The sequence below is a fragment of the Erpetoichthys calabaricus genome, chromosome 10 (genome assembly GCF_900747795.2).
Source record: "Erpetoichthys calabaricus chromosome 10, fErpCal1.3, whole genome shotgun sequence".
Classification (NCBI taxonomy): domain Eukaryota; kingdom Metazoa; phylum Chordata; class Cladistia; order Polypteriformes; family Polypteridae; genus Erpetoichthys; species Erpetoichthys calabaricus.
The window spans coordinates 125628915-125641520 of record NC_041403.2 but is presented as its reverse complement, the minus strand read 5'-3'; the positions used below and the strand labels follow the sequence as shown (position 1 = coordinate 125641520).

Here is a 12606-nt window from a genome sequence, read left to right as displayed (position 1 = left end):
GAGAAATGTTCAAAGCTTGCTTTGGGGTCCAAAATAATGTTTTGATTTTCAGAAGCTTTATTACAGAACGTCTGTCTAGAATTTTGCTGCTAGATGTGAAATAGACATGAATTGCAAGGCAGTATTTTTAAATCTTCTTAAAGTCATTTATAGATGCCTTACAGATACACTGAAATATCCTATGAACTTCGATAAAGTTGGTGATTACTCACCTTGTGAAAAGTTTCAGTTTAGATTCTATACTTCGATGCCTCATGCACATTCGAGTTAGAGCTGAACCAATTTCTTTTGTTGCCCCTATATAAATAAAAGAAATGCACAAGTGAGCAAGTGTTCAAAATCACGACATGTGATGCAAATAATACAATCATCAGTTGAAATAAGAAGAGTAGGCAGGGGAGTGATTATTACTGGCTGAGAAAGTAATAAAAAAATAAATAAAAATCAGATGTTTGTTATGCTTTTTATCACTGAAACTACTGAATGAAACAGCTGATTAGATCCTATTACCCCCTACCCCAATGGAATACTGCACCAAGCAAGAAGAACATGTTTTATTGTTCCACTTTGTGAGCCTCTGCCCAAAACAAAGCTTACTGTGTTCTAAAACTTAGTTTAAATTCCGGTTGATCCTTCAGCTGTGATGCTGCAGAAACAGAACTCTACAGTCCTTAAGCTCTATCCTTCATACACTGCACTGAAAAGATCTCATGAAAAGTATCTCAGATTTCAGTCAAAGGTCAAACTCTGTATCTAGATTCAGAAAGGATAATTATCAGCCAGAGCATTAATAGTTGCAATGATTTTCAGCTTCAAGCACTTAAGTTTGCATGCAATGGCAAATACCTCGTACTTCAGTTTCAGTGGAAATAGTAGTATTAAAAAACTATAACAGCTACTGGGAATCCTGCAAGCATTTCACATGTCAATGCATTAGATAAGAAGGAATTTTCAGTACAGACAGTAGTCATTCCTGCTACATCATAACAACTGGACAAATGGAAAACAGTTTTGAAAACACTCAAACAATCAAAACAACAGACGTGCAAGTTAGTTTTGAGTGTACTTAGTCCTCCCTCTCCCACCAATAAAAGGAGATGTGACTGAGGATATTTATGTAAGGTCTAGAGGGCCAGCTGAAAAATGTAAATATTTGATGCTGCTGTGTCAGAAACCACAACATTCAACCAGACTAACATTATAGACATAAACCAACTTCAATTGCCATCCAAATATGAACTACATAGATCACCTTCTTGACTTCTTTAAGTAATCATCCTGTCATCTAGATGGAATAAGGATCAATCCGTTCGGGTCAGGTTGGGTAGCATCCACTAGATGGCAGCCCCCCATACACACATGCTGTGCAGTCCCACCCCTGTACATTACCATCTATCTGCCACAGCAAGGTGTTACATGTGTGTACCCTTGGCTTGGTCCAGCCACTCGAGTCCTCAACAATGAGGATCCTGTGAGCCAAATCACCCTCTGGAAATCGCGCCACAAGGCCATAATTATGAAACTGACACTCCCTCACAATGCAGGTAATGTGTCTCATTTGGGACTCTTTGAACAAATGCTGGGCGGCACGGTGGCGCAGTGGGTAGCGCTGCTGCCTCGCAGTTGGGAGACCTGGGGACCTGGGTTTGCTTCCCGGGTCCTCCCTGCGTGGAGTTTGCATGTTCTCCCCCGTGTCTGCGTGGGTTTCCTCCGGGCGCTCCGGTTTCCTCCCACAGTCCAAAGACATGCAGGTTAGGTGGATTGGCGATTCCAAATTGGCCCTAGTGTGTGCTTGGTGTGTGGGTGTGTTTGTGTGTGTCCTGCGGTGGGGTTGGCACCCTGCCTGGGATTGGTTCCTGCCTTGTGCCCTGTGTTGGCTGGGATTGGCTCCAGCAGACCCCCGTGACCCTGTATTTGTATTCAGCGGTTTGGAAAATGGATGGGATGGATGGATGGATGGATGAACAAATGCTCGTTCGACACAAAGTCAAACCAGTGGTACCAAAGGATTCACAGAAGACGTCCTACAGCCACAGGGCAGCTCAATCAACTGAGTGAAACTCTTTACAAAAAAACAACAAAGGCTGCAAAGAAACTCTGCAGATATTTGCGTTTGCACTCCATGAGAACTCTCAGTGCCAGGATGCGTCAATGGTAGACTTATTAGGTGTAAAGCCACACTGCTCCGGTCGCTGGTAGGTGAGCAAGTGATCAAAGATCCTATTGAGGATGGCCGTAGCAAGAACCTTACCTGGCACTGACAGCAGCGTTATACCCCTGTAGTGGCCACAATACAGGTGATTCCCCTTCCCTTTCCAGATATTGATGACAAGTCCTGTTTTCCAGTCAGCTGGGATGACGCCCATCTCCCAAATAGAAGCAAACATTGCTTCTTGCAATGCACAGAGGACTTCCTTACCACCAGCCTGGAGAAGTTCACCCTAGATACCACGAATCCCTGCAGCCTTCTCTACCTGCAGCTGGTTCACCAACTGTGCAATCTCAGTAAGATTGGGTGGGTGGGTGGTTCACAGCTAATTGGAAGATCAGCCTCAAGAACCGTGAACACAGATATGTTCAATGTACTAGCCAGAGGATCAGCTTTAAACAGCTGCTGAAAGTAGCCAGCCCAGTGGGTCACAACTGCAGTGTCATTCATAAGGACCTTTCCACCACCAGCCCTGACTGCAATTCTCCGAGGTACAGATTCAGATGTGTGCAATACTTCAGTTCCTTTGTAAGCACAACCTGGGTCACTACACCATAGATAGTGGCACTTGCTCATTGATTCATCTAACAAATGCCTCCTTATCTGCCCTAAGAGCCCTCACAACAGTTGTTCTCAGTTCCCAGTACAGATCAAGGTTGCCATCAAGCCGTGCACTGTGACTCCTCTCAATGATATTCAGTGTGCCTTGCAAGATGTTACACCCCCTTCTGGAAACACTGGCAACACCAACACAACCCTCAGCATCCTTCAGCGTCTTGTTACGGAAGCTCTCCCACATTACATCACATTAAAATCAGCAGTCGCACCCAAGCCTGCATGCAAACTCATTAGAAACAGCCTGGTCCAGCCACATTTGCCCAGTAGGTGGTAGCCTACTGCACCTAAGTTGGATCTTCAGATCAGCAACAAGTCAGAATTCACAAACTGGGCACTTCTGTAGAACTTGCAACATCTGCCCACGAAGATGTCATCAGTCTCCTTCACCACACCACCAGTACTGGAGTACCAAGTCCAACGATGTAGTTCAGGGCGCTGGAACTAAGATCCAGCCATCCACAGCCCCTGACCTTTTGCAAAAAATCAATGAACGTGGAGCCACTTTCACCATGGTCACCAGACCCATGTGGGCCAACACAATTCTAATAGCTAGCCCTGTCAGTGCCAGTGGTCACAGGCACCCATCAACCACTGAGCAAACTTGCAAATAAAATGTCTCCATCTAGACATCATTCTCCATATGATCAGTGCATACACTGAGACAACAGAAAAGGCACCCACAGAGTGCCTTAATCTGAGTCTCATAATACTCTTGCTGAAAGGAGAGATCTCGGACACCACCAGAAGAAACCGATCTGCCACAACAACAGCTACTCCCGGAGAATAAGAGCCATCAGAGCGACCACACCAATAAAAGGTGTACCCATCTACAGAGATCTGGTCAGTCCCAGTCTGCACACCTCAGAGAGTGCCGCCACTGAAATGCGTTGTTTACAAAGCTTCTCTAACAGCACAGGAAAATGATCAATTAGCTTTTAATTAGCTTGTTGGCTCGTTGAGCCTCTCTAGAAGTGATGTTACCAGCCCAGCACACAAAAGCATAGAAAAACACATTGGCCATCACAGAGTTAGGAAGATGTTAAGGATGTCACTTCCCACACTAAAGGAACACAGTCTCCTAAGGAAAAAGGGCCTGCTCTGGCCATTCTTACATAGTTCCTCTTTTTTCCGAGACCAGTCCAACCTGTCATTAATGTGGATCTACAAGTACATGTAGGACCTCTACTTCCACTCCTTGAATAGAGACCAGGCATTGAGGCTCTTTGGTGCAGTGAAAGTCAATAACTAGTTCCTTCATATTGCTATTATTAAGCAACAGACAGTTCTCTTTGCACCAAGAAAACCTCAGAACCTCACTCCTATAACTCTTATCTCATCCTCTTTATCAATACACCCCACAAGTGAAGAATCATCTAAGAATTTCTGCAAGTGACATGACCTCATGTTATATTTGTAATTAGAGGGGTGCAGAGTGGTTTTTACAGAGAAAAGGGGACATGACTGTTCCTTGTGGTATTCCAGTGTCACTCACATTAGTATCAAACGCAGTCCTCTAGTCTTTTGCATAATATACTGTAGTTACTAAATATTAGTCAAACTTTTCAAGCTTTTTTTTTATTTTAAATAATCTGCAGCAGCCAGGGGCTGGAATCCCCTTCCAGCATTTTACATACAGATTACAAAATTATTCTGAAGTCACCATAAACTGTGAATACACAATATGACTTATTTTAGTAACTAATAAAAAGGGCTATTTAGGCCATTGGAGTTTGTACCCCAGACAAGCCCATAATCAGCCATATAAGTTGAAATGCTCACATTTATTATTCTTAAAGCCAAGTCACACCCAGTAAGATTCTCTATGGAGTGCTTAAAGTTTTGGGATGGATACACACTGAAATGTCTAATGTTGCCTGAACATGAAGCAACTGACTCCTTGATTGTGCCCGAGGCATAAGCAAACTGGTAACATGGTAGGGTGAGGTACAAAATGCTGAAATGATTTGTCATTCTGGACCTAGATGCAAACATGTTTATACCTGTTAAAAGATATTTTATCAGCTTAATAAGCAAGCTCCACTAAAGGGCACATATCTTAAAAATTTACAGACTTTAATTCATTGCTACTAACACATAAGACACACCTAGAGCGAAACTGTTCTAACCAATAAGTATATTGCTCAACCACCCTCAGATCCTACTGGAAAAAAAAAAAATAAAAATATAGCATTTATAACAACAATATTGTCTCTGGTGAGCACAGTGCCAAGTAACTGCTTCTATTCTACTGCTAGTTTAACTTCTTTTGAACCGTATACTCTTTAAATCTAGGTGTCCTGAACCTCACCACAAACTCATCCTCCTTGAAAATACTGTTAACATCCAACTATGACTGAAATATAACACCACAAAAGTACAGTGGTTAGTGCCACTGTCACACACCTCCAGAATAATGGATTCGCATTTCAGCCTACACACTGCCTGTGCACATTTTAAAAGTTCTTTTCATGCCACCATGCTTCAGTACTCTCCAGTTTTATCTAAAGAATCTATAGATATGTATTATGTTAACTGGTGACTGGTACTGGACAGGAATGAATCGGCTCCCTGCAACCCTAAATGTCTGGTTAAGTAGGTTGAGCAAAAGGATATTAATATTCATTAATATATGCAAAGTAGTCTTGGACAAATTTCTGGTCAGCTTCACAACACCCAGTACTGGAATAATAGTGATGTATTTTTGTCTGGGGTTTCTTTGGTTACAGCATTACAAAACTAAATGAAATATTTCCTATGTTTATTAAATGATAAATTTAATATCCGATCAATAGTATCTGTGATTTGATAAAACATATGGTGTTTCCTTTATTATTTCCATGGTTTAAAGTTTGGTGTGTTGCACAGGGGCAGAATGAATTAGAAATAAAGGAAGTCCTTCTTTTACCCCTGACAAATATCCTGTTTCATGTATTCTGTACCACAATTAAAGTAGAAGAGATTACAATTATAACATACTAGCCAACCCGCTGCGTAACATACGCCACATAATTATGTATTGATGGGTGAACATTTGCTGAACGACACAGTTGTCCAAATGGGGTGGGTTTGTGGATACCACTGTGAGTGAATGAAAAGATGGACCTCTGGAGAGAGCAACATACAATTGTCCGTGACTGAAAGCGGGATCGTCTGTGACGATGGAGGCCACGCTGGTGAAAGTTACTTTGTCGTAGGGATAAGTTTCAGCACTTGTTCATTAACCCTTTAACCGCCAACTCCCTAAATATTCCCCACGCCAGGCGAAATCTGAACAATTTTCGTTTTTTTTACTTTTTTACACTTTTTTTACATTTTTTACATTTATTCAAGCAGTATTGACCACTAAATGTTGTGCAAGTTCTAGAAATGGACAAACACATAATAAAACACAAAATGTACCTTTTCTCAGGCTTCCACAACAATAAACTTTCATCAACTGTAACTGACGGTCCTGGCATGTAGGGCAACTGAAATGCTTCAAATAAATGGTCAATCAAAGGACGTAGCTTGAACAAGCAGTCGCGGTTTGGATCTTTCTTATCTGGCTCATTTCTGTTGTCATTCAAATGAAAGAATTTCAGCAGCAAAGAGAATCGGTTACGTGTCATGATAGCTGTAAAAATAGGTGTTGCATACATAGGATCTGTAGACCAGTACATCTCAATATCTGGTTTTCTGATTATTCCCATCAACATAAAAATCCCAATGAATTTTTTCATTTCGTTTTCATCAGTGTCTACCCAAGCACGAACACGGGAATGTGGAGGTAAATTGGGATTTTTCTCAATAAACTGTGCTGCATACAGATTTGTCTGATGACAAAATGTCTGATCAAATCAGGTGACACAAACAGCTCATAAAACTGCTCAGCAGTGTAATTGTTTACATCAACAATAAGCCACACGTTGCCTCAAACGAATGCAGAAAAGGTAGTTCACCTCGGGCAGCAGTCCAGTTGAGATGCTGGGGATACACCCACTCATCGCCATCATCCGATGCGCCGTCATTCACAGTATCATGCGCGCACGTTGCTGATCATCATTGTCGCTAAAATCTTCTTCGAACTGCTACAATCATGATCAGAATTATGGTCCAAAATCGCCTGCAAAACCTCACTTGAAGTCAGTTTACGTTTTCGCCATATTCACAGCTTTCACTTTCGGATCACATCACGTGATCGGCCAATACAAGTGCAGAGTTGTCGAAATACAACGTAGTAATAATACCCACGCCAAACTGTCAGTTATACTACGCGCCAGGCATTCACATAACCACAGGCAAATGTGCCGGATAATTCCAGCAGTAGGGGCGTCAGCATTAAAGCTACGATGCCGGATATATCCGGCAGAGGGCGGTTAAGGGGTTAAGGTGTAGCGAGTCTTCATTGTTGACGCTTAATATAGCTTGCGTACTGAGTTGTTCTGGAGTCACAGTTGAGAAACACTTTTTTAATGTCTTTTAACCACAGGGAAAAAAATTAACATGTGAAACATCCATAATGTAATAAGCCACCAAGAAAAGTAACATTGCAACAAACAGAAGTGAAAACAAAATCGAGGCCGGTGCATTCTTTAACTGCCTTGTAGCGCAGTGGTAGTGTTGCTGTTTTGCAGTAAGGAGACTGTGGAAGATTTTGGGTTTGCTTCCCGGTTTCTCCCTGTGTGGATAGCGCTTTGAATACTGAAAACACCGGTATATCAATGTAATGAAGTATTATTATTCTTATGCGTCCAGCGCGCTCTCTCTCTCGCGCGCGCGCGCGTGCCTGTATGCGTGTGTGTCGCTCGCTCTCTCTCGCTCGCTGCATGTGTTCCTGCAGGCATACCAGTAAGTGAATGAAAAGATGGAACTCTGGAGAGAGCAACATACAGCTGTCCGTGACTGAAAACTGGTTTTGGCAGATACATGCACATCTTTTTGAAAGTTTGGCCCTGTGCCTTATCAATTGTCATCGCAAAGGCAAATCTAACAGGAAATTGTCTTCGTGTTAAAGTAAAAGGCAAATTATCCGCGACAAACAAACTGTTTTACACACTGCATACCAACCCGCGGTGTAGTTTGCGGCGCATAATCACGCCGCTTTTTAATGTTTTTTAAACAGAGGGAAAAAATGAACATTTGCAAAATCCGTAACGCCGCTTTCAGTAAGTACAATACACACGTGTTTAATTTGTCAGCCACTTTTTGCCAGCCGTCTTTTCTGGTTTGGGCTGCTTTTGCAGTGTTACCGCTTGTGCATATTAAATCTTGAAATCCTTCGAGTAACTAATTAACTAACTAACACCCACCCACCCAGCTTGTGAGAAAAAAAGGTGCCCGTTCTTTCATCATTTTGTTGCAGCCTATCAAAAGACTTGCTGATCATGTTTTCTAGACTCAATATACAGTGGAACCTCGGGTTCACGACCATAATTCGTTCCAAACCTCTGGTAGTAAACCGATTTGGTCGTGAACCGAAGCAATTTCCACCCATAGGATTGTATGTAAATACAATTAATCCATTCCAGACCGTACAAACTGTATGTAAATATATTTTTCAAAGATTTTTAAGCACAAATATAGTTAACTATTACACATAGAATGCACAGTGTAATAGTGATCTCTCTCTCAGCAGCACGCAAGCCTCCCCAGCCCCCCCCACTCTCTCTCAGCAGCACACGAGCCTCCCAGTCCCCCCCTCTCTCTCTCTCAGCAGCACGTGAGCCCCCTCTCCCTCTCTCTCTCAGCAGCACGCCACCTCCCCAGCCCCCCCCCCCCCCCCTCTCAGCAGCACAAGAGCCCCCTCCCCCTCTGTCTCTCAGAAGCACAAGAGCCCTCTCTCTCTCTGTAACATTGCAGCAGTTGTATACAGTAATCCCTCCTCCATCGCGGGGGTTGCGTTCCAGAGCCACCCGCGAAATAGGAAAATCCGCGAAGTAGAAACCATATGTTTATATGGTTATTTTTAGAATGTCATGCTTGGGTCACAGATTTGCGCAGAAACACAGGAGGTTGTAGAGAGACAGGAACGTTATTCAAACACTGCATACAAACATTTGTCTCTTTTTTCAAAAGTTTAAACTGTGCTCCATGACAAGACAGAGATGACAGTTCTGTCTCACAATTAAAAGTGCAAACATATCTTCCTTTTCAAAGGAGTGCAAAGCAAGCAGTCAAAAAAAAAATCAATAGGGCTTTTTTGGCTTTTAAGTATGCGAAGCACCGCCGGTACAAAGCTGTTGAAGGCGGCAGCTCACACCCCCTCTGTCAGGAGCAGGAAGAGAGAGAGAGAGGAGAGATAGAGAGAGATAGAGAGAGACAGATAAAAAAAAATCAATACGTGCCCTTTGAGCTTTTAAGTATGCGAAACACCGTGCAGCATGTCCTTCAGGAAGCAGCTGCACACAGCCCCCCCTGCTCACACCCCCCTACGTCAGCGCAAGAGAGAGAGGAGAGAGAGAGAGAGAGAGAGAGAGAGAGAGAGAGAGAGAGAGAGAGAAAGTAAGCTGGGTAGCTTCTCAGCCATCTGCCAATAGCGTCCCTTGTATGAAATCAACTGGGCAAACCAACTGAGGAAGCATGTACCAGAAATTAAAAGACCCATTGTCCGCAGAAACCCGCGAAGCAGCGAAAAATCCGCGATATATATTTAAATATGCTTACATATAAAATCCACGATGGAGTGAAGCCGCGAAAGGCGAAGCGCGATATAGCGAGGGATCACTGTAAACACTTTTTTTTTAAAATGAGTTTTAAGCACAGGGGGAAAGGGACATTTCAACAAATCCGAACTTTATTTAAAAGCCAACCAAGATAGTAACATTGCAGGAGTTCACCATTTTTAATCAGGCGACTGACAGTAGTGGAGTCAGGCACAGAGAAGGTCAGCTGCTGAGAAAGCGTGTCGACTGTTGCAGGGCGGTGAAGCAGATGAGACGCTAATGAAAAAGAGGCACAGGGCTTATTGGTTTTTAAAGACTGCTTCCTTCATTGTGTTTTAACCTCAGTTTTAAAGGATTGCGCGGCTCTCTCTGTCGAGCTGCCGGTGTGTGTCCCTCTGTCTCCCTGTTGCGCTGCCTGTGTATGCGTGGCTCTCTCTCTCGGGCTGCCTGTGTGTGCCTCTGTCTCTCTCTGGCGCTGCCTCTGTGTGAACCAAGGTTTCACTGAGGTTGACTAATGAAAAGTCAATGTGGCTCAGAGGTCCATGTGCACTGTTGCACAGACGAACAAAAATGACGCAGTTTTTTCTGAGCCGTTGCGTCCGAGGTGGTGGGCGTGGCTCTGCGAGTTGTCGTCGTATCCAATGGTCATAGAGTTGGTGGGCATGGCTCCTTCCTACTTGTCGGCGGCTTAGTGAATCCACGCCCCTTCCTGCGTGCTTTCATGGGTGTCTTCCCCTTCTGGCATCGACTTTGTGAATTATATATATAGATCCACATTCTTATAGCATGTAACTGCTTCAAGGTTTGATACTGCACACTCAGAAAAGACAAAAGTCGTTCCCAGCTAGGAGATGTAACATAGCCAATGATACAATATACCACTCCCTTTAACGCATACAGGTTACCATCAAAAGTTTATGAAGAAAATGGCACTGTGGGGCGGTAGACATATTTACATTGCGGATCAGGTTATTGCCACCGCCAGGCTGCGAATGAAAAACTCACCGGGCAGCATCTGTTCAGGAATACACTGTCCTACTCAGCTTTGGAAGTAAGAGTATCAGTGTGACAAATTCTCAATTTTTTAAGTGACTTCAGCATGGGAAAGGCACTATATAAATTAAATGCATTATTATTATTATTAATAAGCAAGTTATTACTTTCACATCCAGCATGTAAAATTTCACAAAATAAACAACTCAGCCAAATTAAAAATCAGGCAATAAAGTCCAAAAAAACAAACTTGGAAAATACTTTGCTGTATAATGTTACATTGTTTGCAAAATGTCTGCAAATACACTCAAAATGTGCAAGATGACCACCAAAGAAAGAAACTGATAAACCCAATTAGAACGAGCAGTGGCCATGTACTGCTTCAATGTGCTTCCATGAATGTTAATGGAAGCATTTTTCGACAGGATGAAAGCGGGCACTTTGGAAACAGTGAGGCAGTTGTGAAAAAGATTACATTAGTAATATTATTTGGATAATTGCTGGTTTATATTTTAGTTGGTCTCAAACCCACTTTGTGATTGGAATGTGCTTTGCAAAAGGAATAATAAATTATAAGAATATAACACTTGACAAGTGATTTTGATGAAATTTGGACTTTAATTCATGTTACAGCATCTCCAAACTAAAAAAAAACAAACAAAAAAAAAAAAAAAAAATCAAAAATTATACCCAACTGTGCACAATGGCTACAGGTGGGACTACTTACTTCTACACTGCAAAAATCCATCACATTAAAAAAGAACTTTGCAGTTAAATAGTTTCACATTACCGGACAATACTGAAAAACCCAGCAAGACACAATCTAGACCTGCATACTTACTTTGAACACAGAGCTGGCTTCTGTGAAATACCATTAATTAAGGTATCACAGAGCTGGCTTCTGTGAAATACCATTAATTAAGGTATGTCCTCAAACTCTACTTATTTTTATAGCGTACTTGAGATTTTCAAATAGTTAACCCATATTTTTGGAATTTGAAAAAAACACCGGCGGCACGGTGGCGCAGTGGGTAGCGCTGCTGCCTCGCAGTTGGGAGACCTGGGTTCGCTTCCCAGGTCCTCCCTGCGTGGAGTTTGCATGTTCTCCCCGTGTCTGCGTGGGTTTCCTCCCACAGTCCAAACACATGCAGGTTAGGTGGATTGGTGATTCTAAATTGGCCCTAGTGTGTGCTTGGTGTGTGGGTGTGTGTCTTGCGGTGGGTTGGCACCCTGCCCGGGATTGGTTCCTGCCTTGTGCCCTGTGTTGGCTGGGATTGGCTCCAGCAGACCCCCATGACCCTGTGTTTGGATTCAGCGGGTTGGAAAATGGATGGATGGATAAAAAACACCAAAGCTATGTTTGCACAACAGATGCCATCTAAATGTGAAAATAAAATTAATCAAAAAACCTTGTCACTGGTGCAACTCCACAACTTAGTGCTTTATTAAATACAGTATGTTCATCAATAAATTACATCAACTTACTTTGCACATAAATATAACCTTTCCATCCGCAGCCAAGAGAGATGAGTGGTAAAATGTAACTTAGCAAATTAAACCAATTTGCCCTGAACTTTAACATTGTTACCAGGTCTAATATTGGGGAATGAATCAATAACCTTTGTCTTTCGATTGTAACTGTTTCATAATTAGGCTATATTATTTTCCCTGCAGGGTATTTATATTTTTAAAAGCGTAGGATTTCCACCAGTACCTTAATGCATTTAATGAAGTCACTTCCTTTTCCTTTGTTTGAAATGCATTTAACATTTATCATACTTGGTTTCCTGCAGTGTTTCCTTTCATTAAGCCAAAGGGTCCAGCTAATTAATATTTTCAGTTAAAATGAATAAAACAAGAACCGCCATATTTATTCTTCTCAGAATTTACAAACAGAACTGCTTTTGAACAAACTAGTAGTTTTTACCCCAAATACTAAAGCAAATTAAAAAAAAAAAAAAACTTAAATGGAAAAGACATGTAAATAGGCAACCTCCTGGTACAATGTCAAGCATATTTTAAAATCAAGTGTCAAGTTTTTCACGATTGTGGCACACATTCATTTGACCAAGACACGTTAATTGCGAATGAAATGTTAGAATTCTCCCCAGTGACTTAAAGTTGTTTCTCATTTCTTAACTTGTC

At 42.2% G+C, this 12606-nt stretch overlaps 1 protein-coding gene across 2 annotated transcripts in view; it reads right to left on the bottom strand.

Moving 5' to 3' along the window:
• mtss1 (MTSS I-BAR domain containing 1) overlaps positions 1-12606 on the bottom strand; it is a 227409-nt gene that overhangs the window by 113436 nt on the left and 101367 nt on the right. For both annotated transcript variants that reach the window (XM_051932832.1, XM_028811889.2), the window contains exon 4: positions 213-297. In XM_051932832.1, coding sequence (XP_051788792.1) covers positions 213-297 — 85 coding nt within the window. The remainder of the gene's footprint in view (positions 1-212; positions 298-12606) is intronic.